Below are 24,290 nucleotides of genomic sequence, written 5' to 3' on the forward strand. Positions count from 1 at the left end.
TAAATCAAGCCGCTACCGCATCTGTAAATTTAATTGACTTTTGACCCAAGTGTTCTGTCATAATTCTACCAAGATGTCAATTATCTTGGAGCTAGATCAAAAGCAGGACTTATCGGCCGTTATAACACAGCTAGACGATTTTCAAAGGCGAGGAATTACGGAAGAAGTTTTGAAAAAGGTATTTTACCCTTATAGTCCGTTCATTCTAACAAGGTAGCAATGCTCTCTTCTCGATTCTGAAAAACAGCAAATTCAGCACGCAGACTTTGGTAATTTAACAAAATTACGGAAATATCTAACAAATGATTTGGTTACTATTTTAAAAAAAGGTAAGACGTTATTGAGTATACATATATCAATGATGGGAATGTGAAGGCTTACCCTGCAGATAACTCAAAACTTCTTCAATTATTTCAAGAGCGAGCAGCTCGTATATTTCATTTACTCGAGAAAACTGGCTTGCGGCCAAATCAGCTTAATCATATACTTCCTTTATTGTTTGACATTGCGTGTTACGATTCTTGCCCTTTTACGGTTGCGTCCTCTGCTGCAAGAAAACTTCTTACGACAATTTTTAACGGGTGCCAGAAAGATGTTTTGTCACTTTACATTCTTGAAAATATTTATCCAAAATATTTCGCCAGCAATGAACGATTAACAAATAGCGGCCGGAAGTATGAGTATGAACTCCCGCCCGCGAGACTTCAAATACAAAATTCTAAAGAGTTATTTACTTCTTCTTGGAAAGACATCTATCCATTGTTGCCTTATTCTATTATATGGGTTATACAATCTATGAACGTATGTTAGAAATCAAAACATTATTACGAAAACAAATTAACAAATTGGCTTTAGGCATATTCAGTGGAAAAGTATTGGCATCTGCTGATCCCTCCGATCCTTGTATCTTGAGACATGAGTTGGAGAACAAGAATGTTGCTTTACAAGTGATAAGAGCTCCTAAACAAAACATCGCTGGACTTTCTCCGATATACACGAATCAATGAATTATTTGAAACAGATATCCTTCCATTGTATTCGTATCTTCCTCCTCAATATAGGGAGGATATGAGCAAACAAGTTTTACAACGAGCGTTTCTTGTCTTAAACAAACTGCTGAAAGAGGAACAGCTTGATTGTTTGCTTACGCAGTCCATCTTCCCTCTGTTCACGTATGCAAACAATTATCCGGGTATTTTACACCAAGCTTGCAGTCAAATTGTCGATGTGTTCATAAAAATGGATGACAGAGCGCTCGTTTTCTTAACAGTAAGTGAGATAAGGCTACTGAATCTGTTTTGTTATTAACTAGTATTTAGCCGTTCATTGATAGTGTCTCTTTCGTTCTCTCTGATCCAAGAATTTCCGATGCTAACGACAGTTTCCTTGGTATACTCGATTCGCTGATTCAAGTTCTGAGGATGTTTCCTCAACGAATTGGCACACACCATACCAAGTTACTTAGGATGTGGATTCTGTGCAACAATCATTTAAGTACAGACATTTCACAAACGGCACGAATTGAATCTCAAAACAGACTTAATTCGCTACTGGACCTCATACTTCAGAATTTAGATGACACATTTGCGGCAGACATCAAGCTGATATCCGAGTTTCTTCCTGAAAAATATCGACGTTCCTAGACTTTGTTTTTCTTTCACCTTAACATATACCCACAACCCTCCCACCGAACGACTAGTCTGTATTGCCACAACCCTGTTTCTTCATCTATCGATTTTTTCGTGTCTGGAATATGCAATTTACTGACGAATTAGCTATAAAAGATGTTGGTTCATATGGAATCTACAAAAGACGAGGAAGAGTTAAATTCGTAAAGTCAAAAGAGCTTACATCGTCTATTCAAACAGAAGAACATACTGGAGCCAATATTTCCGAGTTCTATCGCTCACTATTCAGTGAACGGACGACAGATCAAAACAAGCAAGTAGATACACCTCTTGCAACGCCACAAACATATACTTGCACTGTTTGTAACTTAGAAGTTCCGACTGGCTCTCGCCTCAAGCATGAGCAAGCTACAGCTCATTTGTCCTCAAAAGCTCATATACAAAACAACTACCGTCCATCTCTTATAAAACAGGGACACATTGGGTACGAAACGATGTCGAGGTTAGGATGGTCACCAAACAATCAAGCCGGCCTCGGTGCAAGCTCACAAGGACGCATCTACGCTTTAAAAACAGACAAGATAAAAAACGACTCTTTTGGAATAGGTTTTGACTATACAGTTAATACAATTAGAAAACAAAACCGGCAATCGCTAGGAAAACGCGAATGTTGCCGAATGCACAAGGAGGAAGTACGTAAAAAACAAATGCTTTTACAGTACTTTTCGCATTAACGCTCCTTTTCTCTTCTAAGAGAGAGAAAAAACATCAACTCCATAGAGGAACAAGCAGTTCACACGAGAAACAACTTTATTCCCGAGACTAGTGATTGTGCTTATATGAAAAACAATGATGATTACAAAGAAAGAATAACTGTCAAGTCGTCTCTTGACTAACTTTCGTTCCCACAGCACGGACCTACTTATAAGGTCAATGTGCTTTATGAATGATTCCGAAACATAATAGAATCGGCAACGCGTTTTACAACGGCCTCTGGAAATTTTCGTTTGGAAAGCTCCTCAAGAACGCGCAATGCATTTTTGCGGTCGCCACATCCAAGGTATGCTTTTGCCATGGTTTCATATGTACTGGGCTCTTTTCCATAGATACCTTCACCATCGAGACAGTTATAGAAGTAACGTGCTGTCTCAATTTGCTTTGCCTTAAAGAATCCAGTAATAAGGGAGTTAACGATATACGCATTAAGTCTTATTTCGTGCTTTTCCATGTCCTTAATTACTTCAGAAATCTCATCAATATGACCATTAGCAACGAGAACATCGATGTAAGTTTGAAAGAGATATCCGTCCAGTGTAAGATTGCCCTGCTGGTGCATTGATAAAGCCGCCTTATATGTTTTCCGTGCTTCATTCATTTTTTTCATGATGCAACCGCAAATACGCATGTACGCAGAATAGTGCATAGCTTGTAGAGCACATTTATTATGCTCCATTGACCGCATGACACCTTGAACAGCAACGAAATCAACTGGCTCCAATGTTCCATACGCATCGAGCAAAAGCTTGTAAGTATGAGTAGATGGCTTAATTTTATGTTTCCTCAATCTTTCATAATACTTCAGAGCTTTGTCCCGGTTGTGAAGTACCTGGATTTCAAACTGTATGATAGTATTGTATGGGGCAACACGCGCCTGGTAATTTGGCTGCTGCTCCATTTCCTCAAATAGTTCTTCAGCAAGCGTCTCATCGCCAATCCGACATGCGGCGTTGATAACGGTACCATAAGTTACACTTGATGGAACCAAACCCAGAGACTTCATTTCCTCGAACAAAGTTATACATTCAGAGGTGCGCCTAGCTCTGCCAAGTTTTGAAAGAACCGTGTTGTATAAGAAGACGGAAGGTCTGACATTATGCTCTTTTGCTTCTTTGAAGAAGCGTAGAGCCTCCGCCGCATCGTCATGCTCCTTTGAATCAACAATATTACTGATAATATGCGCATAGCTAGACGCACTAGGATAATAACCCAAGCGAGCGATAGTGTTTTTCAACCGGAAAGCCTGCTTGTTTTTCTTTTGCATGGCAAAAGAAGCTAACTGCGTATCAAGAATAGCAGCTTGAAAAAGCTCAGCATGCCGTTTGAAATGCGGCATCATCTCCTTTTGCAGCGTCAGAGAGTACATTCTCATCTTTTCGACAGCTCCAAAGAGGTTAAATTTGATAAGCGTCTGACTTAGCAAAATGTACACAGTGGGCAAAAATAGTTTGCCATTGTAATGTGCTTTCGCAACACGATTGTAAAAGCGAACAGCAGTCGCCCGATCAACAATGCCTTCGAGTACAGGTATTATCTCTCCACTAGATTCAATTTCAATCTTCGGTATGTGGGAACGCAATGCAGATCTACTAGGAAATGCATTCCGCATCATAGCAATATCGACTGAAGGCATCCGATACGGCGCCAACAATTCATCAAACGATTTGATACCCTTGAGCTGAGTAGAATACGTGTTAAAAACTTTATGTACAAGAGCATGATCGCGAATCGTCAACGGTATATTGTGTTTTACAACGAAAGAGAAAGTGTTTCGCAAGCTCTCGAGATGTTCCGAGTTCTGCGGAACCTTGCAAATAGTGAAACATAAATATTCGAACAGGTAGGACCACAACTCCGAGTCACAAGGCGCACTTGGGTCCTGAGAAGCTAAAAAGCAAACCGCTAATTCGGCGGCGTAATTCAATACAAAATAATGCGGTTGGTTTTGGAGCATCAGCAATATCCGTAACGAAGAATCCATCTTCTCGGAATTCAGTGACAAACAAGACCAGAAATCTTCCAAAATGGCTTTCTGCAAAGTAGGATTGTCAACATCGAAGTGTGAGTCAACAACCGGTGTCGAAACGTGATGCTCCAAAACATCCAATGCATCGTTCAAACGTCCATTTTGAATTAATCCAAGGTAGGCTTCCTTGAAAGTACAGTTCGTCCACATAGATAAAGAACGAAGATAATCATTAGAATCATTGATAAAGGCAGTAAACTGTTTGGTTGCTGCCAGGTACAAGAAGTAGTTCATTAAAGCCACATATTCCTTCCGGAAGGCTTTCAAAGGAATCATTTCCAACAGCTTGTCGACAACAGTTGACACGCGTTTCTGTGCTGCATTGTTTAGTATAGTGGAGCCAAGTTTAGGGACCAAGCTAGAGGTCGATTTCATTTGTTGAAGCCGTTCCAACCAGCTCATGGCTTTGTCAAACTCGCCAAGTTCAGCAAACCGCTGTCCAAAAATGTAAATGAGTGAAGGCGGAACATCGCCTTCATCTTCTTGCTCCAATCGTGCAAAAAACTTGACCGCACGGTCAGAATCATCACAGTCGAAGCATGCTGTAACCAAGGCCGCATACACATCGTACGAAGAGTGTGCAGGTAATGTGTTAAAGCTGCGTTTGTACTCATTGAAGCACTCAATCGCAACAGTTAAATCTTTCGCGCGTCCAAAACCCCGAATGAGCGAAATGAACGTTTGTGCCGTTTCGGGAATGCTGCATCTTTGCATATGGTCATATACCATCAGCAAGTCATCAGACGATCCGTACTGCGAAATAGCAGACAGCACCTCGTGATAAAACTCAGACGACAAGTTGCGTTCATATGAGTTCCAAAAGCGCTTCAGAAACGAGGCCAGGAGATTCATGGATTTGTTTGCATCGTAAAAACTGCGGATCTTGGCGAGCTGTTCCACGCATACAGAGCCTCCGTAACAACGAGACTCAAGCACTTGCTTGTGCTGGGCGATCCAGCGTGTCTGTCTGCATAAAAACAACACTGTCTTCTCGAAAGCTTCAGAGCTCGGGGCCGTTTCCAACACCTGGAGCTTCTCAAAAATGCTCCCAATCACTCTAAATGCGTTGAGGAACTCTGAAAGCTCAAGCGTGTCGGCAATGCCAATCAGACACCGATCATAAAAGTCGGGACTAACAGGGAAGCCAGAATTTGTGACGAAGTCGAACAGCTGCAGCACTTCGACCTGCTTGGAGGCAGCAGCCGGCACCACTTCCGATCCCAGCAGATACTCCTCGCTGGAAGCGTTGTTGGAAGATGTTGCCGAGCTACAGCTATACAGTGTGCTCGACGTAGTCGACGAGTGGATGGACGAATGAAGGTCTTGAGATGGCGATGTAAGCGGAGACGGCTGGAAGCCGACCATTTGTCGTTCCAGCGGTACGGAGGGAAGAGCATTGGGCGAGGGGACGATGGTCAGCATGGGCAATTGCGCGGGTTTCAGCTTGACATGCTTTTTAAAATCAGCATCGCCGAGCGTGTCGACATCTGAGACGTTTTTTATAGTAATGGCCATAGCTACTTGCATACTTTTCGCGTTAAGAGGTCGTTAAACAGTATGAACGGAAAGAGAAAGAGGTAGAAAAAGAGAACAGGAACGGAAACGGGAACTGGGACGGATGGGAACGAGGAAAAACAATTAAATATGTTTGCGGGTACCACACAAAGTCAGCTGTGTCCTAGTACTGACGATTGCTGCGATTGAAGACCCAGCGATGATCAATAAAGACTCAAATATCCGCCGACAGGCACGTTGTACATGCCACGAATGAACACAGGAGTACACAGAAGCAGAGTCCGTATAGAGGGGAGAATGAGTACCAATTCCTCCCAGAACCCACACTAGAACAATTCGACACCGGCGACTGGTCGAATACGCGGAAATACTACAGATTTACAAGTCTTCTCGTGTTAGCAATACGGTCATACAGTTTCCACTCAACCCCCACGCGACCAGCTCGTACAATGGTGACAGTAGGGCCAAATATAGCTTTTCGACGAGAAAACAATTTCTCAGCAGCGGCCCAATATTCAATTGAAACAGAACAGTAATTGTTCGTCCAGTGAAGTGCTTAGGTCCACAACCACCGCTAGCGGTTCTGATTTATGCCGGATAATCACATCGTGCGCTCGTATGCCTAAAGTGGAGAGATGAGTCGGACCGTGACGAAATCGCCTGATCCTGAAGTAATCGGCAGGGAAGAGTTAGAGCATGGGTTCCGTAAGACAGGGGAAGGCTACGTTTTGTCGTGCGTAAGCGGAACGAATCTGCGTACTAGAAGGTTGAAGATGCTGCCAAAGGTAAGGGCCATTACCGTGCTGGTGAGGATAATGACATTGTACGGCATACTGAAGTCGGGGGTCGGAAGAGATAACAGGAGCGAGGTTGTACGGAGTGTGGAATGGAGCGTTGTGTTGTCGTAGATGGAGATTATAGCGGGTGGAATATCGAAACCTCGATTGGCGTCGGGTGGGTATTCGTGTAGCTTGATAGGCGATTTTTCGAAGTCGGTGATGATTTTGACGCTGGTGAATGCCGGAAGGAGGAATTGGAGCTCGAGAAAGGAATTATGGACGCGGTCCTTGAAGGGACGATATGCGATCTGGCACAGCACGTCTTCCTTGGGCAGCAATGTATCGTTGACCCGCACCTGGAGCGTGTGCAAATACGAATGCGCAAACCAGGGCAGCTGGCTCATTGCCGTAGCCGTGTAGTTCTTGGGTTGGGGATTTGTGAGCATGAGCGAGATGCCGCTCCAGTGATTGCCGTAGTTTGTCAGCGCATAGTCAGCTCGAACAAGGTCGGGGTGCCGCTGCTGTAATGTAGTGAAAACCACATCGTCCTGCAGACGTCCATCAGACAGCCGGTACCATGCCTCAGACTGTTTGTCGGCGCCGACGACGAGCACATCGTGCTCGTTCGTCGACAGCGGACAACTCGGCTTTGGCGGCATGCCGAAAAAGTCGTAGAAGTGGACGGCGAAGGGGCTCCGAATGGCTTTCAAACAGGTCAGCGGATCTTTTCCATGTTCGCCGTCGCGGTCGCCATTGTCGTCGTAATGCTCGCATTCTTCTTCGGGCGGGTAGAAGACCGACTTGTCTGGGCGTCGCAAACGACGCTCGACGTCGTGAACGGCTTGGATGGTGATGACAATTTGTGTGCTCGTAATGACATTGGCACCGTCAGTGCGTTCACCCTCGTTTGATGGGAGGATGTCGAGAGACAACGAGTGCCAATTGGTGTCGAAGAGCAAGTGCTGATTGATGAGAGAGGCAATGCCAGACTTCGTCTTGCATGGGAGCAGCTTGAGAAAGGGCGTCAAGTTTTCTGTACACACGCTTTCTTGCGGCAATGCGGCAAAGTAAAAGGCATGGTTTGGCTGAGACACCTTTGCCTGTAGAGGAAGCCGCGGTTGATATGTGTTTGTGCTGTCAATCGTGTCCAAGGACGCACAGAAGATGCCGGACAATTGGTTTGTCAATTGGTACCAATGCAGATTGTCACGTTCGACTGGCATGTACGACCACAACTCTAGCCCAGTGCCTCCAGAACTCAATCCTTGCTTGGGAATCTCACCCCAGAGCTCCACGTCCCATCGACCCCGTGTAAAACGCAGATGCATTTCTGCGACCTGGTTTTCCTTGATCAAGCGTGCAATCTGCAACGGCACGATCGTGTATCCCGGATCAAAGAAGTCATCCGTGCTTGAGTCGTGAAGATCGTTGACATCTATCGTGAATTCGAAGGTCGAAAGAACATGTTTACTCGTCAACGGTTTCACCGTCAGCAATTCTCCATAATTCTCGCGAACAAAACCCCAGCAGACGCGTACACACAAAAGCAGAGCAGCAAAGAACTTCATCCAGAACGATATTCTGTGTAATCACGCATGCAAACGCAGCTGCCAGCTCTAATGCGGTTTGTTTAGGCTTGAAGTGCGACCGGGGTAAGAATGAACTCTAACCTAGGTTATACACACATAACCTAACTCACCACCATGTAACCTAGGTTACCCCCTGAACCTTGTCCCAGGAGGGTTCCAGCGGCGCGGGGGGCTACACCACACGATAGGATATAGGGCCCAACCTAGATATTGCTTCCTGCTAAGTACATACCACTGCGTCCACACGCAAGAATTCGGTGAACTGTATACAAACACCGTTTTCCCTGGCACTGCCGCAGTCCTTCCACCACTGGTCGTTTCTGTTGTCTCTTTGTAAAGCACTTTTCGGGTTCTGTGCACTGTACGCTGACAATTGGTTTGTTCTGGCGCGTTCCAAACGCATGTCTAGAGAAAGCGTTGTTTGCTTGTTTCTTATTGGCAATTTGGGTAGAAAAACAGGCTTTTAGTCTTCAAGATGCAGTACAGAGATCCTTCTTACACGAACATTCCTTCTTCATCGAAGAAAAACGAAGATTACGGTAGTGTACGGTCGGTTTCACGGTCTCCCATCGTTCCTTTGGGCTTTGATGAGCGATACTACGATCTACATCCCACTCGTACTGCTCCCAAGCCTCCGACTGCGACTACACGTACGCTTTCGAGTGGAAGCAGTGCATCGTCGGCAGCATTGCCAGTGTTTCAGGTGACAGCGAACTCTTCTCGTGTGCCCGGTGCTCGGAAGAATAGTATTAGCTCGATGCGTAAGACACTCTCTACTAGCTCGCAGAACAGCGACTACCACTCTTCCCACATGGAAGAGAAGAGTCCGAAGAAGACAGCGTTTGGTAGCTTTGTGTCGAGCATGAGCTCTTTGCTCAGCGGACACAGTTCTGCCTCGTCACAGCGTAAATCCGGCACAATTATCTCCTCACCATTCGACCCCAAGCATGTTACGCACGTTGGTTTCAACTACGAAACCGGCGAATTCACTGGCCTGCCCAGAGAGTGGCAGTCCCTGTTAAGCAGTAGCGGCATCACCAAGTCTGAGCAGGTTCAGCATCCACAAGCTGTGTTGGATGCTATGGCTTTCTACACCGACTGCCAGAACGCGCAGGACGGCGACAGCAGCCCCAACGGTGTGTCCTCCCTGCACTCAGGTTCGCCGACGCCGACGATGTCTCGCTCTGCGTCGGCGTCTTCGAACCATCATTTGTCGTCGAACGAGGAAAACAACATATCTTCTCGCTTTAACACAGCGATGCAGTTGCAGCCCTCGCGTCCCGCTCCGGCTCCTCCGAAGCCCGGATCCATGAGCAGTCGGATGCATTCTCCTTCTCCCACCCCGTTTGCGTCGCAAACGCCACGTGAACCCAGCTTGCGTAGTCATTCGCCCGTTCTCGTGGACCATAATGCATACCCTGCAAAGGCTTCTACCAAGTCTTCTCCGAAGCACTCGCAAGGTGCTCCGTCGACGCACTCATGGTCCGGTAAGCAACACGGACACACGAGTGCAGATATGGCGACGAAGGCCTCGTCAGCGGCTGCTTCGGACTCTTCCCACCACCATCATCACACTCATCACCATCAGCACAAGACTGGTGCTACGGCTGCTGATTCTGCCGCTCCTCCTTCTCCCGGAAAGCAGCGGAAGCGCTCCCAGCACCGTGGTGCTAACGATGCTTTCGTCCTCAATAAGTTGCAGAGCATCTGCAATCCCAAGAACCCCACGCTTCTTTACCGCAGCTTTGTCAAGGTTGGACAAGGTGCTTCCGGTGATGTGTACTCCGCTCGACAAGTCGGAACTAACTTGTCTGTGGCTATTAAAAAAATGAATATTAGCCAGCAGCCCAAGAAGGAGTTCATTGTCAATGAAATTCTCGTGATGCGCTCCAACCGCCACAAGAACATTGTCAACTTCATTGACACGTTCTTCTACAAGGGCGAGCTTTGGATGGTCATGGAATATATGCGCGGTGGCAGTCTCACAGAAGTTGTTACCAGCAACACCCTTTCCGAGGGTCAAATTGCTGCTATCTGCCGTGAGACTCTTGAGGGTCTGCAGCATTTGCACTCTAACGGTGTCATTCATCGTGACATTAAGTCCGATAATGTGCTGCTTTCTCTGCAGGGTGATGTTAAACTGAGTAAGTTCTATACAAAGGCATTTATATGTCACGACATTAAAAACGATGTTGCTAACTTGTTGCAGCTGATTTTGGTTTCTGTGCCCAGATTAATGGAGAGGTTGCCAAGCGTACGACTATGGTTGGTACGCCTTACTGGATGGCACCCGAGGTTGTTACTCGTAAGGAATATGGGTATGTATCAGCATGTTGCTGTGCGGACAATCCTTTTTTACTAACTATTTTCGCAGTTTCAAGGTCGATATTTGGAGTTTGGGTATTATGGCTATCGAGATGGTTGAGGGCGAGCCGCCTTACCTGAATGAGAACCCTCTCCGCGCCCTGTACCTTATTGCTACAAATGGCACTCCCAAGCTGAGTCATCCAGAACGTCTTAGCCCTGTCTTTCACGATTTTTTGTCTTTATCCCTTAACGTCAATCCTGACAAGCGTCCTAGTGCCGCTGATCTTCTGCGCCATCCTTTCCTTAAAAAAGCCGTTTCACTGTCCTCCCTTTCTCCGTAAGTACAGTCTTCACACGCTTGTTGTTAATTCTTCTTTACTAACATTTCTTCTCTTTAGCCTGATCAAATCGATTCAAAAGCCAAGCAGTCTCAGTTAAGCTTTTGTTTGTGTTGAATATATGTGAATTGTGGTATTCATTTTTCTCATACACAAAATATAGCTTTCCCAAGACGAGTGAACATGCCTTTTTGTTGACCAATTCTAATGATGGTATATGAAAACCTTTTCAGCCTATTTATTACTTCGTGTAATGCCAAACCGCTACTCTGTACACAAATGAACACTACCATTTCGCAATCTCTTATATATAGATGCAGTATTGTAATTAACATGGGAATGGCTGCACGCCCTTTGTTAGCCTTTAGCAGCGCCAGACTGCGAAGACTTGGGAAAGAAGACTGGGGGAGGGGGCTACCCCCTATCCCTGTTCGCTAACTCGTTGGTGTTGTTGTTAGCTTTGTACCCCCGTTAATACTACACCAAAACCTCACCACCAAAAACACCCCCATCAAGTCTAGCGGTACTTGGTACTATCGCTGACGTGGTGGACGTCGTTGACAAGTCCTTGTCCTCGTTATGTCCTCAATCGCCCGGTTAAGCTCGGGTTCTTTGTTTAAGAATTTGTCTTCAAAACTTTCATTTTTACAACTACCTTCAATTCGAATACTTCTTCCAAAATTCCTAACAGACCTTCATTGGATTGATCATGATAGCATTTTATTAGCTGCGCCAAAAAAGAGAAAGTCTTACAGCCGAAAGCGTATGAGACAGCTCGCGGGAAAGGCACTAGTGAACAAAACAAATATTAATCGCTGTCCGATTTGTGGAGGGTACAAACTCGCACACAACCTTTGTCCCATGTGCTACAAGAATTTACGAAAGGAATGGAGAAACTCATGCGATGTAATTAATAAATGAACGGAACGTGTGTTTTCCAACACAACTTTCAGCTGGATTATGTTCTCTATGCGGAGCCCAGAGCTCATATAAGAAGAGGGTAAATATCAGGTAATATTTAAGTGAAGATTGATCGTTATGAAGTTAGAAGCATTTAATCATACATTACACCGTGAAGACAACATAAAGAAGGAATAAAACGTGAAAGCCGACTACCGCAGTAAGGACAGACGAAGTTAAAAGTAAAAGAGGGTATGTGTAAGAGGAATTGAAAGAAACAAGATAAAGAACAATCCGACCAAGAACAGCGGTAGCCGATGCAACGAAAGGAAAAAGGACACCGGGTAAAACAACGTACTGCTTTGTTTCAGTGTCTTTCTCGTCGTCATGGATGGCTGCACTCAGTATACAGCTTCGGAACCCAAGAGGTCCCATAATGCTGTAGTCGTTTTGTTGACTGCTGAAGTACGGTTTAACCAACACGGATAATTAGTAGTAAAAAAAGTAAATAAATGGCAGAAGATGACAGCCAACGAAACGTGTGCTAAACCGTGCTGCAAAGCAGACAGCTCCTGCGAGGATGACCCAAATGCAAATTAGCAGATAGTTAGCAGACAAACGGGTTAGTACGTCCAAGCATGGATGTGAAAAGCCGAACATGCAAGAATCTTCGAGTGTGGGGATGTGATGCCATGAGCGAAAGTGGTAGCGACAGAACTCAGGATCTCCAGGATTCAGCGTTCATACGCTCCCGGCGAACATGGTCCTCACGGACAGTCTGGACTCCGTTGCAAGTGCTCGTAGCGAAACACTTAACAACGTGGTACATTTTTGTGCCTGGCAAAGACACAGTGATGGAGGCAGGGCGGCTGCGTTGTTGTTTCGACGAATACTTAGCTTCATCGATGCGCAAGATTTCGCCTTCTATGGCGGTACCATTTTTGTTGTAGTCAACGACAGCGTGGAAGGGCGGCACCTTGGGGAGAAAAACGCGAATGTTTCCCTCTTGACGGTGACGCTGCAACCACGCCTTTCGAGAATAGTTAGTCGTTGACGGAGATGTCAAAGGCATCGCCGCGGACGAAGTCGCTGTTGCAGGAACAGAAGTGCTGATCGTAGGCACAGCGGGAGCATGAGGAAGTATGGGGAAGCTAACGGTAGGCGTAGTTGAAGCAACGCGAGCTCGACTTGTAGGAGTCGAAGCCATGACACCGGGCGACTCGAAGACGTTGCCGTTAGAAATGGAGGGCGCCGTGTTAATGGGTGGTGGAACCATAGGCGTTGAACGCTGCTTATAAGCATTGTTGTCCAAAATAACGTCCTTAATGCTCAAAATAACCTCATCAATACTACGAGACTTTGTGTGTCTGCTGGTGGGTGGATTAGCAGGCATCTCACGAGTAGTGGATACATTCGGGACTGCTTGTTCAGGCTCCTCAACCGTGTGAGTATTATGTATGGGTACTGACTTTTTAGCCTTTACGGGACGACAAGTCGCGCGCCAGGAAAGGTCACCAGTAACGGGGGTTGCAGGCGCAGGTACATTAGAAGCGGGAACAGGCTCTGCACTTCTGGGAGAAGCGTCATCGCCAGTAGCGATCTGGGTTTGAGTTTCATCGGCAGCAGGAGGTTTAATATCTTCCCGCTCAGGAGAAGCGGGTGTGTAGTCGTTTGCTGCTGTCTGCGTTGTGACAGGAGCCGCAGCGGCAGGCTTACTTGCAGAGGACTTAGCGGCGAGAGATTTGCTTAATTCTTCTGCCTTTCTCAAAGCACGCTCCCGCGACTTTCTCAATTCTTCCTCCTCTCGTTTACGCCGCTCAATGGCCTTCTGACGAGCCTCTTCCATAATTTTGTGCTGCTCCTCTAACAACTCTTCGATAGCTGGCTCCTGTTCAGTGGGAGCCGGGGGCCGATTACGAGAAACAGAACGAGCGGAACGCTGAGAAACAGTTGTAGAAACAGAAGACCGACGGGAGGCACGAGAAACAGGTTCATTATGTGTGGAGGGAGGAAAAGCCGCGTTGGACTTATCCATAGGTTCCTGGGCTCTCGGGGCATTCTTATGAGTTGCGTGTTGTGAATGCTGGGACGGCGGGTATTGCTGATTAGTGGGAGGACGTTGTTGATGATACATTTGTTGTTGATGTTCATTTAACGAGTCCCGTCGCCATGCCGGGCGAGACCAAGCAGCGGGTCTGGGCTGCTCGGAGGTTGAGGCGTCTACAGGTGCCGGAGGAGCACCAGAATTGAGACGAAGAATCGTAGAATGAGATGTGGTAGTAGAGTCAGTTTTCGCAGCCTCGGTAGCGAGAGAAGAGTTGCTGGAAGTTCGCGACGCTTCAAATAGAGTAGCTTTCGCTTCAACTGCTCTAGCAGCTGGACTGGTTTCTGCAGCAGCAGCGGCTGCAGCCGCTGCTGCGGCAACCGCCGTTTCTGTTTGAGCAGCAACACTGACCAGATTTGGCGGGATGTGTACTGGTTGGTATTTGTGCGTCTTAGCATCAATGACTACCGTTGTTCCATCCTCAAACTCTATTGTACTACCCCAGTCGTCATCGTCATCATCGTCAATTTCATCCCACTTTCCTTCCGACACGTGAGACGTTCGACGCGACTTGGTTGGCGAAGGGAGCCGACTGGGTGAAACTTCACGGAAGTTTGCTGAATGAGGAGACTGTGCCCGCGAAGACACGGCAGATGCTGCGGCCACGTCAATAGGTTTTGGTGGCAGTGTGTTTCGCAGAACCCTGACGGCAGATTCACTGTCCATGGATTGAACCGAGTTTGTAGATGACAACGTCGTAGCCGGTGTCGACACCGAGTTCCGATGACTGACAGAGGACGCTGCGGCAGCAGCAAACAAAGGTGTTGACGCGTTTTCGTCTGCCGCAGCAAGTGGTTCAGACGCGTTTTTGGGCTTCTCAGCGGCGGCGGAGCCACTGTGACCGGACTGGAGGGACGTGGAAGAGTCAACACGATGTGTCCATGCTGTTTGTGTGCCATTGGACCGTGACGACGCGTTGCTAGCGGCAGAAGAGGCAGACGAAGAAAGTTTAATTGACAGTCGCACCTTACTATTACCGGTCGTGATAGTTGTAGTCGCCGACGAAGGCTCTGTCTTCGCGACCGACGCGGTCCCCCCATTTACTTTTGTGGAGGAAAGCTTCGCAGGCTGCGTTCCTTGTGCCTTACTAAGATACGTCTTGTTTATGGACGACGGTTTAATTTTAGGCTTCCGAAAAATGAACTTCAGAGGATCCGCCTGGTTGGATTCTCCAGCTGGTTGAACCGTCGCATCAGCTTGTACATGTTTCGAGGAACTCTCCATCAGGTAAGGAGGTTAGCTACTGTGCAAGCACGTACTTGTTATGTCCTAGAGGGTGATGGCGGAGGGAGTGTTAGCGGTGATGGGACGCGCGTTTAAGCTGCTGTGGGGGCCAATAAGAGCACATGGGGCGAAAGTAGGAAATAGCTAGCGAGGCGTTTAGTGGTGGTACGATTGCGCTACCGCTCGTTAATTGGCTTAAAGAGGTTTGATGGTGTGCGCAAGAGGGAATAATGCGGTTTGACGAGATTTTAGGTGGAGTAGTGTAGCGCTTCGCACTGCACAGCAGTGCGAAGCGCTTGCTTTTCTGAACTAGCGAGGTGCACGGCGACAGTGAGGTTTGTTGCTCTACGCACTGCTCGCACACGCCTGTAATGCCCGCTAACTGTTCCCTGTTAGATTCGTTTCATTCATAGCATAACGCAGTCCACTGCAGTCGAACGAGCTAGTGCTCGTGTGCACTGTGGTGACGAAGGTGAAAGTAGTACTCGGAAGCGTAGGAGAGCAAGAAAATGCCAGCAATCAGGTGCAGCACCGGCTTGCCACTCGCCTTCTTTCCGAAGTATTTGTTGGAGTACCAGCCCATGAACGAGTTGTACGTAGGAGCAGGTGCAGGGCCCTTGGGCAGTTTGGAGTAGAATTGGCCCAGCTCGCTCAGTGTTTTCGCATTTGGATCCCTCCGGACGGCCTGCGAGAGTTAGCAACTACGTGAGTTGGATTGGTGATGCTGTGTACCTCGAAATTGGCAATAATCGGCGGAATAAACTTGAACGGCGTCATTGCTGAGGGCGAGAGGAAAGACGGCTACAGGTTAGAAGGAGCAACTGCAGACGATAGTGAGATCCAACGTTATACAGTAGAGTGTTTTAGCGACTTTTAAAGACTCCTTTATCCAGAACACCGGGAATTACTGAGTTACAGTAAACCATGATTGTGACCTCTTTTGTAGCACGTTAAATGTGCTTAACGCACCACTTCGTGCTGCACGAACTGCGACGAGGGCTGCTTACGGGGCTGGTAGGGTCTCGCGCTTGCGAACCTCATAAACCAGCCTGTCCAGCGCTTCGATTCGTCGCGTCAATTGTTGCTGCAGAACGGCGTTTTCTTTGCGCAATTGCTCCTCTTCGGTTTGTTTTTCGTCGATTTTCTCTTGGAGCTCCTTCACTTGTTGATATTGTTGCTCCGGCGACACGGACACGCCTGGTAACTCTGTAATGAGTTTCTCAATCTGCTGGAATTTGAGCACAATGTCATGAGCAAGGTCTCGTTGCGAGACTGAATCGAGCGAACGTTAGCGACGGAAGAGACGATGGGAGAGAAGACGCGTATTACACGCCCATATGGATTCACATACACGCAAGTTCCTCTGCTGGCAGTGGTTGAACTAAACAATTTGTTAGTTCTCAATCGACGCGTCGAAATGCAAACGCGTAGGGACGTGTCACGCGTACCACACACGCGTCAAAACCTTATTTCAAGAATCTACTGTCGCAGACGACGTAGCCTCCGCCACATACCGTTTGGGTCTGAGAAAACTGTCTGTCCTGGCCATAATGGCTCGAAGTTGTGATGTGAGCTGAGGTAATGGATGGACGAGTAAAATTGAGTCGTCACCTGAGCAATTTCCGTTGTTAAAAGCTAGTTCGTCCCCGTCAACGTACCTCATCGATCGTGTCTTGCAACTGTGTGCATTTACAGGCCATGACGGTTCGTAGCACACGCACGGTAAATAAACCTTGGATGTGGACGGTTCCCCAGACGGCACCCACATATATCCCACCAAAGCCCACATGCCGTGCCTTCCCCCCACCCGCGTCTCTTCCTTTTCCTGCAACGCGCTGTAACCTGCCAGCCTCGCTATGTCGTCTAACTGGGAAAAGCTGCAAAAGGTACGTGGAGCACTTCCCTTGTAGCCGCACAAAACTCAGAGAACTGTTTTGTGTTTGCTGTGCACCTGCTTGCTGCCAATTCGGCTTCTGGCGCCTGTGTTACTAACGCGTTGTAGACGCTGCTGAAGTCCACAAAGAAGGGACGAGTGGAAAAAAAGAAAAACAAGTCAAAAATAACCAATTTCGTGACGAAGAAAGCGAGTCGTACCGACACTTCCAAAAGTTCAGAACATGATATTGCAGCAGCCGTGCTGGCTGATGCAGAAAAGAAAAAAGACTCCAACGATTTAAGGTCGTTCGTGGAAGACAATGACCTGTCTGCTAGCCAAATTATCGCTGCATATGGAGACGATGCCTCCGGTCTGGTGAAGACCGTGAATATGGACAAGCTTGGCAAGTATATTGCTATGGATTGTGAAATGGTCGGTGTTGCAAACGACGTCTCTGTGCTCGCCCGTGTCAGTATAGTCAACTATCACGGCCGAGTCGTCTACGATACGTTTGTTCGTCCAAAAGAACGCGTCCTCGACTGGCGAACATGGGTTAGTGGTGTCAAGTCGCATCATCTACGCGACGCTCCTTCATTTGAAGAAGCTCAAAAAACGGTGGCAGACATTTTGGATGGGCGTGTGCTTGTGGGACACGCAGTGCACCATGACCTTAAGGCCTTGTTGCTTTCCCATCCTCGTCGCATGATTCGTGACACGAGCAAGTTCCCCGGTTATAGAAAGCTCGCTAAGGGCCGAACACCGTCTTTGAAAAAACTGACTCAACAGCTTCTGGGCAAGGAAATTCAGACGGGTCAACATTCGTCTGTCCAAGATGCCCAGGCGACCATGGAGCTCTACAAACGAGTCAAGGCTGAGATGGACGAGCATGTTTTGAAGAAACATGCACTTCAAGCTCGTGCCACGAAAGAGTAAGGTGAGGGTAAGAACTCATGCTGTTTCTCATAGGGTTCCTAGAACCACCTCCTCAACCACACACCCTTTCCGTTCAAGCCACCGGTGGTGCCTGCCTGCCGACCTTCCTTTCTTTCTTCCTGTCGTTCTCCTATACTTTCACTTTCCCATACCCTCTCCCTCCTCTTCCCTGCTCCGGTAACCCCCGTTCCCCCCACTGGCCCCCTCCCCCATTTGAGTTCCGCGGTCATCCCGTGGTGTCACCTCGGCCACTCACCTACTTAACCCACTGCACTTTACCACTACCACTTAGATACCTCGGTTCTGTAAAAACGACGGACGTAAAAAATGGACTCTGGAGCCTCGAGATTCATGTCAGACAGACGCAGCCGCTTTAAAGGCAAGGGTGTTTTTAAGGCTGACGAGCTGCGTCGTCAGAGAGAGGAACAGCAAGTAGAGATCCGCAAGCAAAAACGTGAGGAGAGCTTGAACAAGCGCCGTAACCTGAACACGATTATCAACACGGACATGGAAGATTCTGGCGATGAGGAGTTCAAGGGTCAACTGGAGCAACAAATGGACGATGAGTTCCCTCGGCTGACAGCCGCCGTCATGTCTGACAACATCGAGATGCAGTTGGACGCTGTTACCAAGTTTAGAAAATATCTTTCGAAAGAAAGCAACCCTCCCATCGACCGGGTGATCAGCTGCGGTGTCGTGAACCGCTTCGTACAATTCCTCGAATCCGAACACAGCTTGCTTCAATTTGAGGCTGCATGGGCCTTGACAAACATCGCCAGTGGAACAACGGAGCAAACGCGCGTTGTTGTTGACGCCAACGCTGTTCCCCGCTTCATAAATTTGCTTTCGTCGCCTGAGAAGGACGTGCGTGAGCAAGTCGTTTGGGCTTTGGGCAACATTTCCGGTGATTCGTCCGCCTGCCGTGACTACGTGCTCAACAACGGAGCTCTCGAGCACTTGTTGTACATTTTGGAGCACAGCGCTAACGACACTTCCATGTTGCGTAATGCTACGTGGACGTTGTCAAACTTGTGCCGTGGCAAGAATCCCTGCCCTAAGTGGTCCGTTATCTCGGTTGCCTTGCCCACCCTGTGCAAGCTGCTGTACTCTGACGACGCTGAGGTGGTTGTGGATGCCTGTTGGGCCATCTCTTACCTCTCCGACGGTACCAATGAGAAGATTGGTGCCATCCTTGAAGCTGGCTGCGCTCCCCGTTTGGTCGAGCTTCTTAGCCACCCCAACACGGCTGTGCAGACACCTGCCTTGCGTTCTGTCGGCAATATTGTCACCGGCACTGACGCCCAAACTCAGACAATCATTGACTGTGGTGCTTTGAGCGCCTTCTGTAGTCTTTTGGGACACCCCAAGGAAAATATCCGCAAGGAGACGTGCTGGACCATCAGTAACATCACCGCCGGCAATACTCAACAAATCCAGGCTATTATTGATGCCAACATCATTCCTCCCTTGGTTCATCTCCTTTCCTTTGGTGACTATAAGACGAAGAAGGAGGCCTGTTGGGCCATTTCTAACGCTACCTCCGGTGGTCTTGGTCAACCGGACCAGATTCGCTATCTCGTCAACCAGGGTGTCATCCGCCCTCTGTGTGACATGCTCAGCGGTGCCGACAACAAGATTATTCAAGTTGCCTTGGATGCTGTCGAGAACATCCTCAAGATTGGCGAGATGGACCGTGCTATGGACAGCGACAACATCAACCGCTACGCCGTGTATGTCGAGGAAGCTGGTGGTATGGACAAGATTAATGATCTTCAAACCTCTGCCAACAACGACATTTATCTCAAGGCCTTCGGCATCATTGAGAAGTATTTCAGTGACGAAGAAGGCATTGAGGAACTTGCTCCCGAGACGCAAGGCAACACATTCTCATTTGGTGGTGCCGGTGCTGCTCAACAGCAGACAAACTTCAACTTTGAGTCTCAAGATATGGCCATGTAAGCAAGCAACAGCCCGACTCCTTTTAAGTCTTAATTGTTCTTGAACAACCTTTATCTTTTTCTGTTCCCCCGTATCTTCGTCTCGTCGCTGTGCTGGACGTCGGAGCTGGGGCCCAGAATTGCATTGGCAGTTTGGTGCATGGTTGGTTGGGCCCTGTTACTTGCGTGAGCTGTTAATGGACGTGTGCATGCATACACACATTGTATCGTATTTGTCAACCGTCAGTTGTATATGACGCTCGCAGGCACTCTTTCACCCTGTACACATTCGTACGCCTATATGGATACCACGAAGCTACAACCTGCAGGTCACGTCTCAGCCTGTTGGTGTCTACACTACATTAATTGCTTCATAGAATGTTGCATTAGGGAATGCTAGATTAGGTTTAAAAAATTACTTCATAGAGCTTTCGAGCGTTAGAGGATGCAGCGGCTGCAGTATGCAGATTGTTCGTCTTTGTCGTCTCGGCTCACGGTCCGTCCGCCGCCTGCTAGTGTTCTTTTCCGTTCTTTCCTTTCTATGTCCCGTTACCCACCGTCATCACCCACACCAACTGCAGGTCCGACCAACTCTCCGCGTCTGCACCCTGACGTGCATGTTGGAGTATAATGACGCAAGTTCGGTCGGAAAATCCTACTCCTCGTCACGTGACGGTATTTTCCCGGACTATATAAACAAAGGACACGTCCCCTCGGACACACCTGAAACGTTAACCCTACCTTTTACAGCCGCACATACTTTTTGGGAGTTTCGTGCGTAAAGATTCGGTTGCCGTCGTAGTCATACATTCCTTAACGATGTCTTTTAACCTTGCTTCTTCCCTGCCTGCCTGGAAGGCCCTTAAGGCCCACCACGAGAGCGTTGGCTCCAAGCTTATTTTGAAGGACTTGTTCGCTCAAGACCCCAAGCGTTTTGAGAAGTTCTCCCTTAAGTTTGAGGGTTTGGCTGCCGAGGAGGGTCCTATCCTTTTCGATTTCTCCAAGAACTTGGTCACTGAGGAGACCATCAAGTTGCTCGTTGACCTCGCCAAGGAGGCCAACGTTGAGAAGCTCCGTGATGCTCTTTTTGCCGGTGAGCACATCAACTTCACTGAGGACCGTGCTGTCTATCACCCTGCCCTCCGTAACTTGTCTGACAAGCCCATGAGTGTCAACGGTGTTGATGTCATGCCCGGTGTTCGCAGCGTCCTCGCTCACATGAAGGAGTTCTCCGAGGCCGTTCGCAGCGGTGCCTGGACCGGTTACACTGGCAAGGCTATCAAGTCCATTGTCAACGTCGGTATTGGTGGTTCCGACTTGGGTCCCGTTATGGTCACTGAGGCCTTGAAGCCTTACGCCAAGCGCGACTTGGAGATGCACTTCGTCTCCAACATTGACGGTACTCACATGGCTGAGGCTCTTCGCAAGTGCGACCCCGAGACCACTCTTTTCCTCATCGCCTCCAAGACCTTCACCACTGCTGAGACCTGCACCAACGCCAACTCTGCTAAGTCTTGGTTCCTTGAGAAGGCCGGCAACCCCGAGTACATTGCCAAGCACTTTGTTGCTCTTTCTACCAACGAGACTGAGGTTGTCAAGTTCGGCATTGACGCTAAGAACATGTTTGGCTTCAGCGACTGGGTCGGTGGCCGTTACTCTGTCTGGAGTGCCATCGGTTTGAGCGTTGCCTTGTACATTGGTTACGAGAACTTTGAGGCTTTCCTCTCTGGTGCTCACGCCATGGACAAGTACTTCTGCGAGACTCCCTTGGAGAAGAACATTCCCGCTTTGGCCGGTCTGTTGAGTGTTTGGTACTCTGACTTCTTCGGTGCTCAAACCCAACTTGTCGCTCCTTACGACCAATACCTCCACCGTTTCCCTGCTTACTTGCAACAATTGAGCATGGAGTCCAACGGTAAGGCCATCACCCGCACTGGTGACATGGTTGACTACACCACTGGTAAGATTCTCTGGGGTGAGCCCGGTACCAACTCTCAACACTCTTTCTTCCAACTTCTTCACCAAGGTACCAAGCTTATTCCCGCCGATTTCTTGATTCCTTTGGAGTCCCACAACCCCATTGATGGTAACAAGCATCATCGCATGCTTTTCTCCAACTTCGTTGCTCAAACTGAGGCTTTGATGTTGGGTAAGACCCCTGCCGAGGTTAAGGCTGAGGGTGCTGCCGATGACCTTGTTCCTCACAAGACCTTCGTTGGTAACCGCCCCACCACCTCCATTGTTGCCAAGAAGATCTCTCCTGCCACCTTGGGTGCTTTGATTGCCTACTACGAATGGGTTACCTTCACTGAGGGTGCTATCTGGAACATCAACTCCTTCGACCAATTCGGTGTCGAACTTGGCAAGCAATTGGCCAAGAACGTCTTGAAGCAACTCGAGACTGAGGGCCCCGTTGACAACCACGATGCCAGCACTAACGCTTTGGTCAACTTGTTCAAGTCTGGCTTCTAAGCTGCCTAAGGCCATTGGCTTTTATGAAACGTCATGTTTGTTTTGCTCGTTAATTTGGGCAAGAAATGTATGCAAGCGTGAGCATTTAGACCCTTGTTTAATTTTGTTCACACTCCTAGCTGATATGCAGCCAATAGACACAAACGCATTAACTGCACGTTGAGGATGGTTCATTTGTAAAGGGTACTACGATTGAGACCAAGCTAAGCGAGCGAGGTAAACGTTTTAAACTTAAAATTAATTAGGTATCTGCGGATCCCCACCTCAATTTATTACTTAAAAAGTCTATTTTAATGCTTTACAAACCCGAATCCATTGATGAAACAAAAATACCGAGAGGCTAAGAGCAAATAAACCCTTTGCCCCATAAACTGATCCGTTAAAACTCCCAACTTTCTTCCAAACCGGCATCAAAAGACACCGCTTCAAACTCAAACGCCGGTTCACGCTTCAATGGCCGCTTCAGTTCAGCCGAGCACATAGTCTGGTAGCCATGGTCAAAGAAATCCTCTAACTCGTAACGTGGCTTGGTGAACTGTTGACTCATGATGGAGGCAAGACTACCAATGTTAGAATGGAAATGCGTCTGCAACGAAGCTAACTCCCACAGCGAGGATTCGAGTGCACCTGTATGCATAGGGTCAACAGCAGCCTCGTCAAAGGGGTCATCTTGCAGGTCTCCCGGCTTGTGGATCATCTGCATACAGGTTGCGTGACGCTGCAGCAAGTTATAAATGAAAGGCACAATAATGGCAATGGCTCCTGGAGGAGCAGACAACGCCAGGCGCGAAAGACGTTTAATGAATGAAGCCACAAGAGCTGCGGGTAAATGAGTTGACGACAAAAACAAGTCGAGCAGACGGAAAAAGCGTGACCGTGAGCGAGAGAACAGAATGTTCCGATCAAGCAGAGCATACAGCTTGGGATAGAAGAGCGGGTAATCCAAGTTGTACTGCGAGATGAGTGTGAACAAGCCGTTCAATGCTAACAAGGCGACAGTGTGATGCGAATTGTAGGCATCTGTCAAAAAGTCCATCAGCAACGTTGGCTTTGGCAAGAATGGAATGATACGCTTGTGCATAACCGCCAGAATTCGCTTAAAAGTGGGTACAGTTAACGGAAGCTGAAGCGTTGGGATCAGCATTTCCTGAAACTGTTTCTTCAACAAGGCATCATCTGTCGTTTTTTGTGCCAGGCATGGAGCCCAGCTGGAAGAGTCGTCGCCGGCGACGACTGGTTGAGGAATGGCGCATACGATGCGAAGAGCATTGTAAGCAATCCGTTCTTTTTTTGCGTGCTTCTCCTGGAGACTTCCAGCAACAATTTTGGATGCGTTCTTGTAGAAGAAGAAACGCAGATCACGGTACTGAATTAAGTAACTAGAGACAAAGTCGTTGACGCAAACGTCAGACAAATTCTCTGCATAAAGAAGTGTAGAACACACACGGAAATACAGTTGGTTCAGCAAGGGACCGTCCAACCCCTCTGCCTTCGAAAGACGAAGTAAAATTGCGAGGAAGGAGACCTGAAGTTCGTCAACATCCTCACCATCAAACACTTGAGAAATATGACTTGTGAACAGCTTAAAATTTTCATTCAGCCATTCACGCACAGCGCCTTTAGCAGACTTAGCAGCGTCTCCGTCCACACGTCGAAGAGTGCCATCTTGCAGGAAATGAGAGAAAACTCGGTACAGTGCAGCGGCAGCCTCGTTAACCGTTTCGAGAGATCCAGTCGAGAGATCAACGAGCTGCAGCAACTCAACAATGTTGTTGAGATTTTTTTTCGACTTGAAGATGTCGGCTTCGAGGGAGGCAACAGACATGGTGGACGGGCGGCTCTTCGTGAGCATGCCAGAGTCAATGCTTCGTGGTGGTTTTGAGAC

At 47.9% G+C, this 24,290-nt stretch overlaps 13 protein-coding genes across 13 annotated transcripts; 7 read left to right on the forward strand and 6 right to left on the reverse strand.

The window, feature by feature from the left end:
- Nucleotides 1-73: 73 nt before the first annotated feature.
- SJAG_05206 (tel Two Interacting protein 2) lies at nt 74-1,643 on the forward strand (the record flags this gene model as incomplete). The annotated part of the gene is made up of 6 exons (XM_002172080.2): nt 74-178; nt 218-329; nt 389-801; nt 856-872; nt 1,062-1,269; nt 1,320-1,643. 6 exons carry the CDS (start codon nt 74-76, stop codon nt 1,641-1,643), a joined length of 1,179 nt encoding a protein of 392 aa, XP_002172116.2.
- A 110-nt stretch (nt 1,644-1,753) lies between these two features.
- On the forward strand, nt 1,754-2,362 carry SJAG_05205 (RNA-binding protein; the record flags this gene model as incomplete). Its single annotated transcript, XM_002172079.1, has 1 exon — nt 1,754-2,362. The coding sequence occupies one exon, from the start codon at nt 1,754-1,756 to the stop codon at nt 2,360-2,362; it is 609 nt and encodes a 202-aa protein (XP_002172115.1).
- Nucleotides 2,363-2,568: 206 nt separating this feature from the next.
- On the reverse strand, nt 2,569-5,958 carry SJAG_00847 (PPR repeat protein; the record flags this gene model as incomplete). Its single annotated transcript, XM_002172078.1, has 1 exon — nt 2,569-5,958. The coding sequence occupies one exon, from the start codon at nt 5,956-5,958 to the stop codon at nt 2,569-2,571; it is 3,390 nt and encodes a 1,129-aa protein (XP_002172114.1).
- Nucleotides 5,959-6,667: 709 nt separating this feature from the next.
- SJAG_00846 (pig-T) lies at nt 6,668-8,293 on the reverse strand (the record flags this gene model as incomplete). Its single annotated transcript, XM_002172077.1, has 1 exon — nt 6,668-8,293. One exon carries the CDS (start codon nt 8,291-8,293, stop codon nt 6,668-6,670), a length of 1,626 nt encoding a protein of 541 aa, XP_002172113.1.
- Nucleotides 8,294-8,471: 178 nt separating this feature from the next.
- On the forward strand, nt 8,472-11,471 carry SJAG_00845 (STE/STE20/PAKA protein kinase Shk1). The gene is made up of 4 exons (XM_002172076.2): nt 8,472-10,458; nt 10,524-10,632; nt 10,689-10,958; nt 11,020-11,471. The coding sequence occupies exons 1-4, from the start codon at nt 8,790-8,792 to the stop codon at nt 11,057-11,059; spliced, it is 2,088 nt and encodes a 695-aa protein (XP_002172112.2). The 5' UTR covers nt 8,472-8,789; the 3' UTR covers nt 11,060-11,471.
- Nucleotides 11,408-13,105, forward strand: SJAG_00844 (ribosomal protein subunit L32). The gene has a single exon (XM_002172075.2). The coding sequence runs from the start codon at nt 11,539-11,541 to the stop codon at nt 11,878-11,880; it is 342 nt and encodes a 113-aa protein (XP_002172111.1). The 5' UTR covers nt 11,408-11,538; the 3' UTR covers nt 11,881-13,105.
- On the reverse strand, nt 11,848-15,198 carry SJAG_00843 (hypothetical protein). Its single transcript, XM_002172074.2, has one exon. It carries the CDS (start codon nt 15,185-15,187, stop codon nt 12,578-12,580), a length of 2,610 nt encoding a protein of 869 aa, XP_002172110.1. The 5' UTR covers nt 15,188-15,198; the 3' UTR covers nt 11,848-12,577.
- A 431-nt stretch (nt 15,199-15,629) lies between these two features.
- SJAG_05204 (F0-ATPase subunit F) lies at nt 15,630-15,964 on the reverse strand (the record flags this gene model as incomplete). The annotated part of the gene is made up of 2 exons (XM_002172073.1): nt 15,630-15,872; nt 15,920-15,964. 2 exons carry the CDS (start codon nt 15,962-15,964, stop codon nt 15,630-15,632), a joined length of 288 nt encoding a protein of 95 aa, XP_002172109.1.
- Nucleotides 15,965-16,153: 189 nt separating this feature from the next.
- On the forward strand, nt 16,154-18,292 carry SJAG_00841 (exoribonuclease Rex4). The gene is made up of 2 exons (XM_002172071.2): nt 16,154-17,073; nt 17,190-18,292. Exons 1-2 carry the CDS (start codon nt 17,044-17,046, stop codon nt 17,994-17,996), a joined length of 837 nt encoding a protein of 278 aa, XP_002172107.1. The 5' UTR covers nt 16,154-17,043; the 3' UTR covers nt 17,997-18,292.
- On the reverse strand, nt 16,191-18,137 carry SJAG_05203 (mediator complex subunit Srb7; the record flags this gene model as incomplete). The annotated part of the gene is made up of 4 exons (XM_002172072.2): nt 16,846-18,137; nt 16,702-16,798; nt 16,539-16,568; nt 16,191-16,459 (listed from the first exon to the last, which is right to left on the reverse strand). Exons 1-4 carry the CDS (start codon nt 16,885-16,887, stop codon nt 16,191-16,193), a joined length of 438 nt encoding a protein of 145 aa, XP_002172108.1. The 5' UTR covers nt 16,888-18,137.
- On the forward strand, nt 18,227-20,437 carry SJAG_00840 (importin alpha). The gene has a single exon (XM_002172070.2). It carries the CDS (start codon nt 18,324-18,326, stop codon nt 19,953-19,955), a length of 1,632 nt encoding a protein of 543 aa, XP_002172106.1. The 5' UTR covers nt 18,227-18,323; the 3' UTR covers nt 19,956-20,437.
- Nucleotides 20,371-22,582, forward strand: SJAG_00839 (glucose-6-phosphate isomerase). The gene has a single exon (XM_002172069.2). The coding sequence runs from the start codon at nt 20,753-20,755 to the stop codon at nt 22,403-22,405; it is 1,653 nt and encodes a 550-aa protein (XP_002172105.1). The 5' UTR covers nt 20,371-20,752; the 3' UTR covers nt 22,406-22,582.
- On the reverse strand, nt 22,563-24,264 carry SJAG_00838 (CBF/Mak21 family protein). The gene has a single exon (XM_002172068.2). The coding sequence runs from the start codon at nt 24,255-24,257 to the stop codon at nt 22,785-22,787; it is 1,473 nt and encodes a 490-aa protein (XP_002172104.2). The 5' UTR covers nt 24,258-24,264; the 3' UTR covers nt 22,563-22,784.
- Nucleotides 24,265-24,290: the final 26 nt, after the last annotated feature.

Source organism: Schizosaccharomyces japonicus (genome assembly GCF_000149845.2).
Source record: "Schizosaccharomyces japonicus yFS275 unplaced genomic scaffold supercont5.1, whole genome shotgun sequence".
NCBI lineage: Eukaryota > Fungi > Ascomycota > Schizosaccharomycetes > Schizosaccharomycetales > Schizosaccharomycetaceae > Schizosaccharomyces > Schizosaccharomyces japonicus.

Bases quoted from the DNA above. Each gene is read 5' to 3' on its own strand.
- SJAG_00841 (XM_002172071.2), top strand. From the start codon at position 17,044: ATGTCGTCTAACTGGGAAAAGCTGCAAAAG. The intron at 17,074-17,189 runs GTACGTGGAGCA...AACGCGTTGTAG, and splicing joins ACTGGGAAAAGCTGCAAAAG to ACGCTGCTGAAGTCCACAAA.
- SJAG_00844 (XM_002172075.2), top strand. From the start codon at position 11,539: ATGTCCTCAATCGCCCGGTTAAGCTCGGGTTCTTTGTTTAAGAATTTG.
- SJAG_00845 (XM_002172076.2), top strand. From the start codon at position 8,790: ATGCAGTACAGAGATCCTTCTTACACGAACATTCCTTCTTCATCGAAG. The intron at 10,633-10,688 runs GTATGTATCAGC...CTATTTTCGCAG, and splicing joins GTTACTCGTAAGGAATATGG to TTTCAAGGTCGATATTTGGA. The intron at 10,959-11,019 runs GTAAGTACAGTC...TCTTCTCTTTAG, and splicing joins TCACTGTCCTCCCTTTCTCC to CCTGATCAAATCGATTCAAA.
- SJAG_00839 (XM_002172069.2), top strand. From the start codon at position 20,753: ATGTCTTTTAACCTTGCTTCTTCCCTGCCTGCCTGGAAGGCCCTTAAG.
- SJAG_00843 (XM_002172074.2), bottom strand. From the start codon at position 15,187: ATGGAGAGTTCCTCGAAACATGTACAAGCTGATGCGACGGTTCAACCA.
- SJAG_00838 (XM_002172068.2), bottom strand. From the start codon at position 24,257: ATGCTCACGAAGAGCCGCCCGTCCACCATGTCTGTTGCCTCCCTCGAA.
- SJAG_00840 (XM_002172070.2), top strand. From the start codon at position 18,324: ATGGACTCTGGAGCCTCGAGATTCATGTCAGACAGACGCAGCCGCTTT.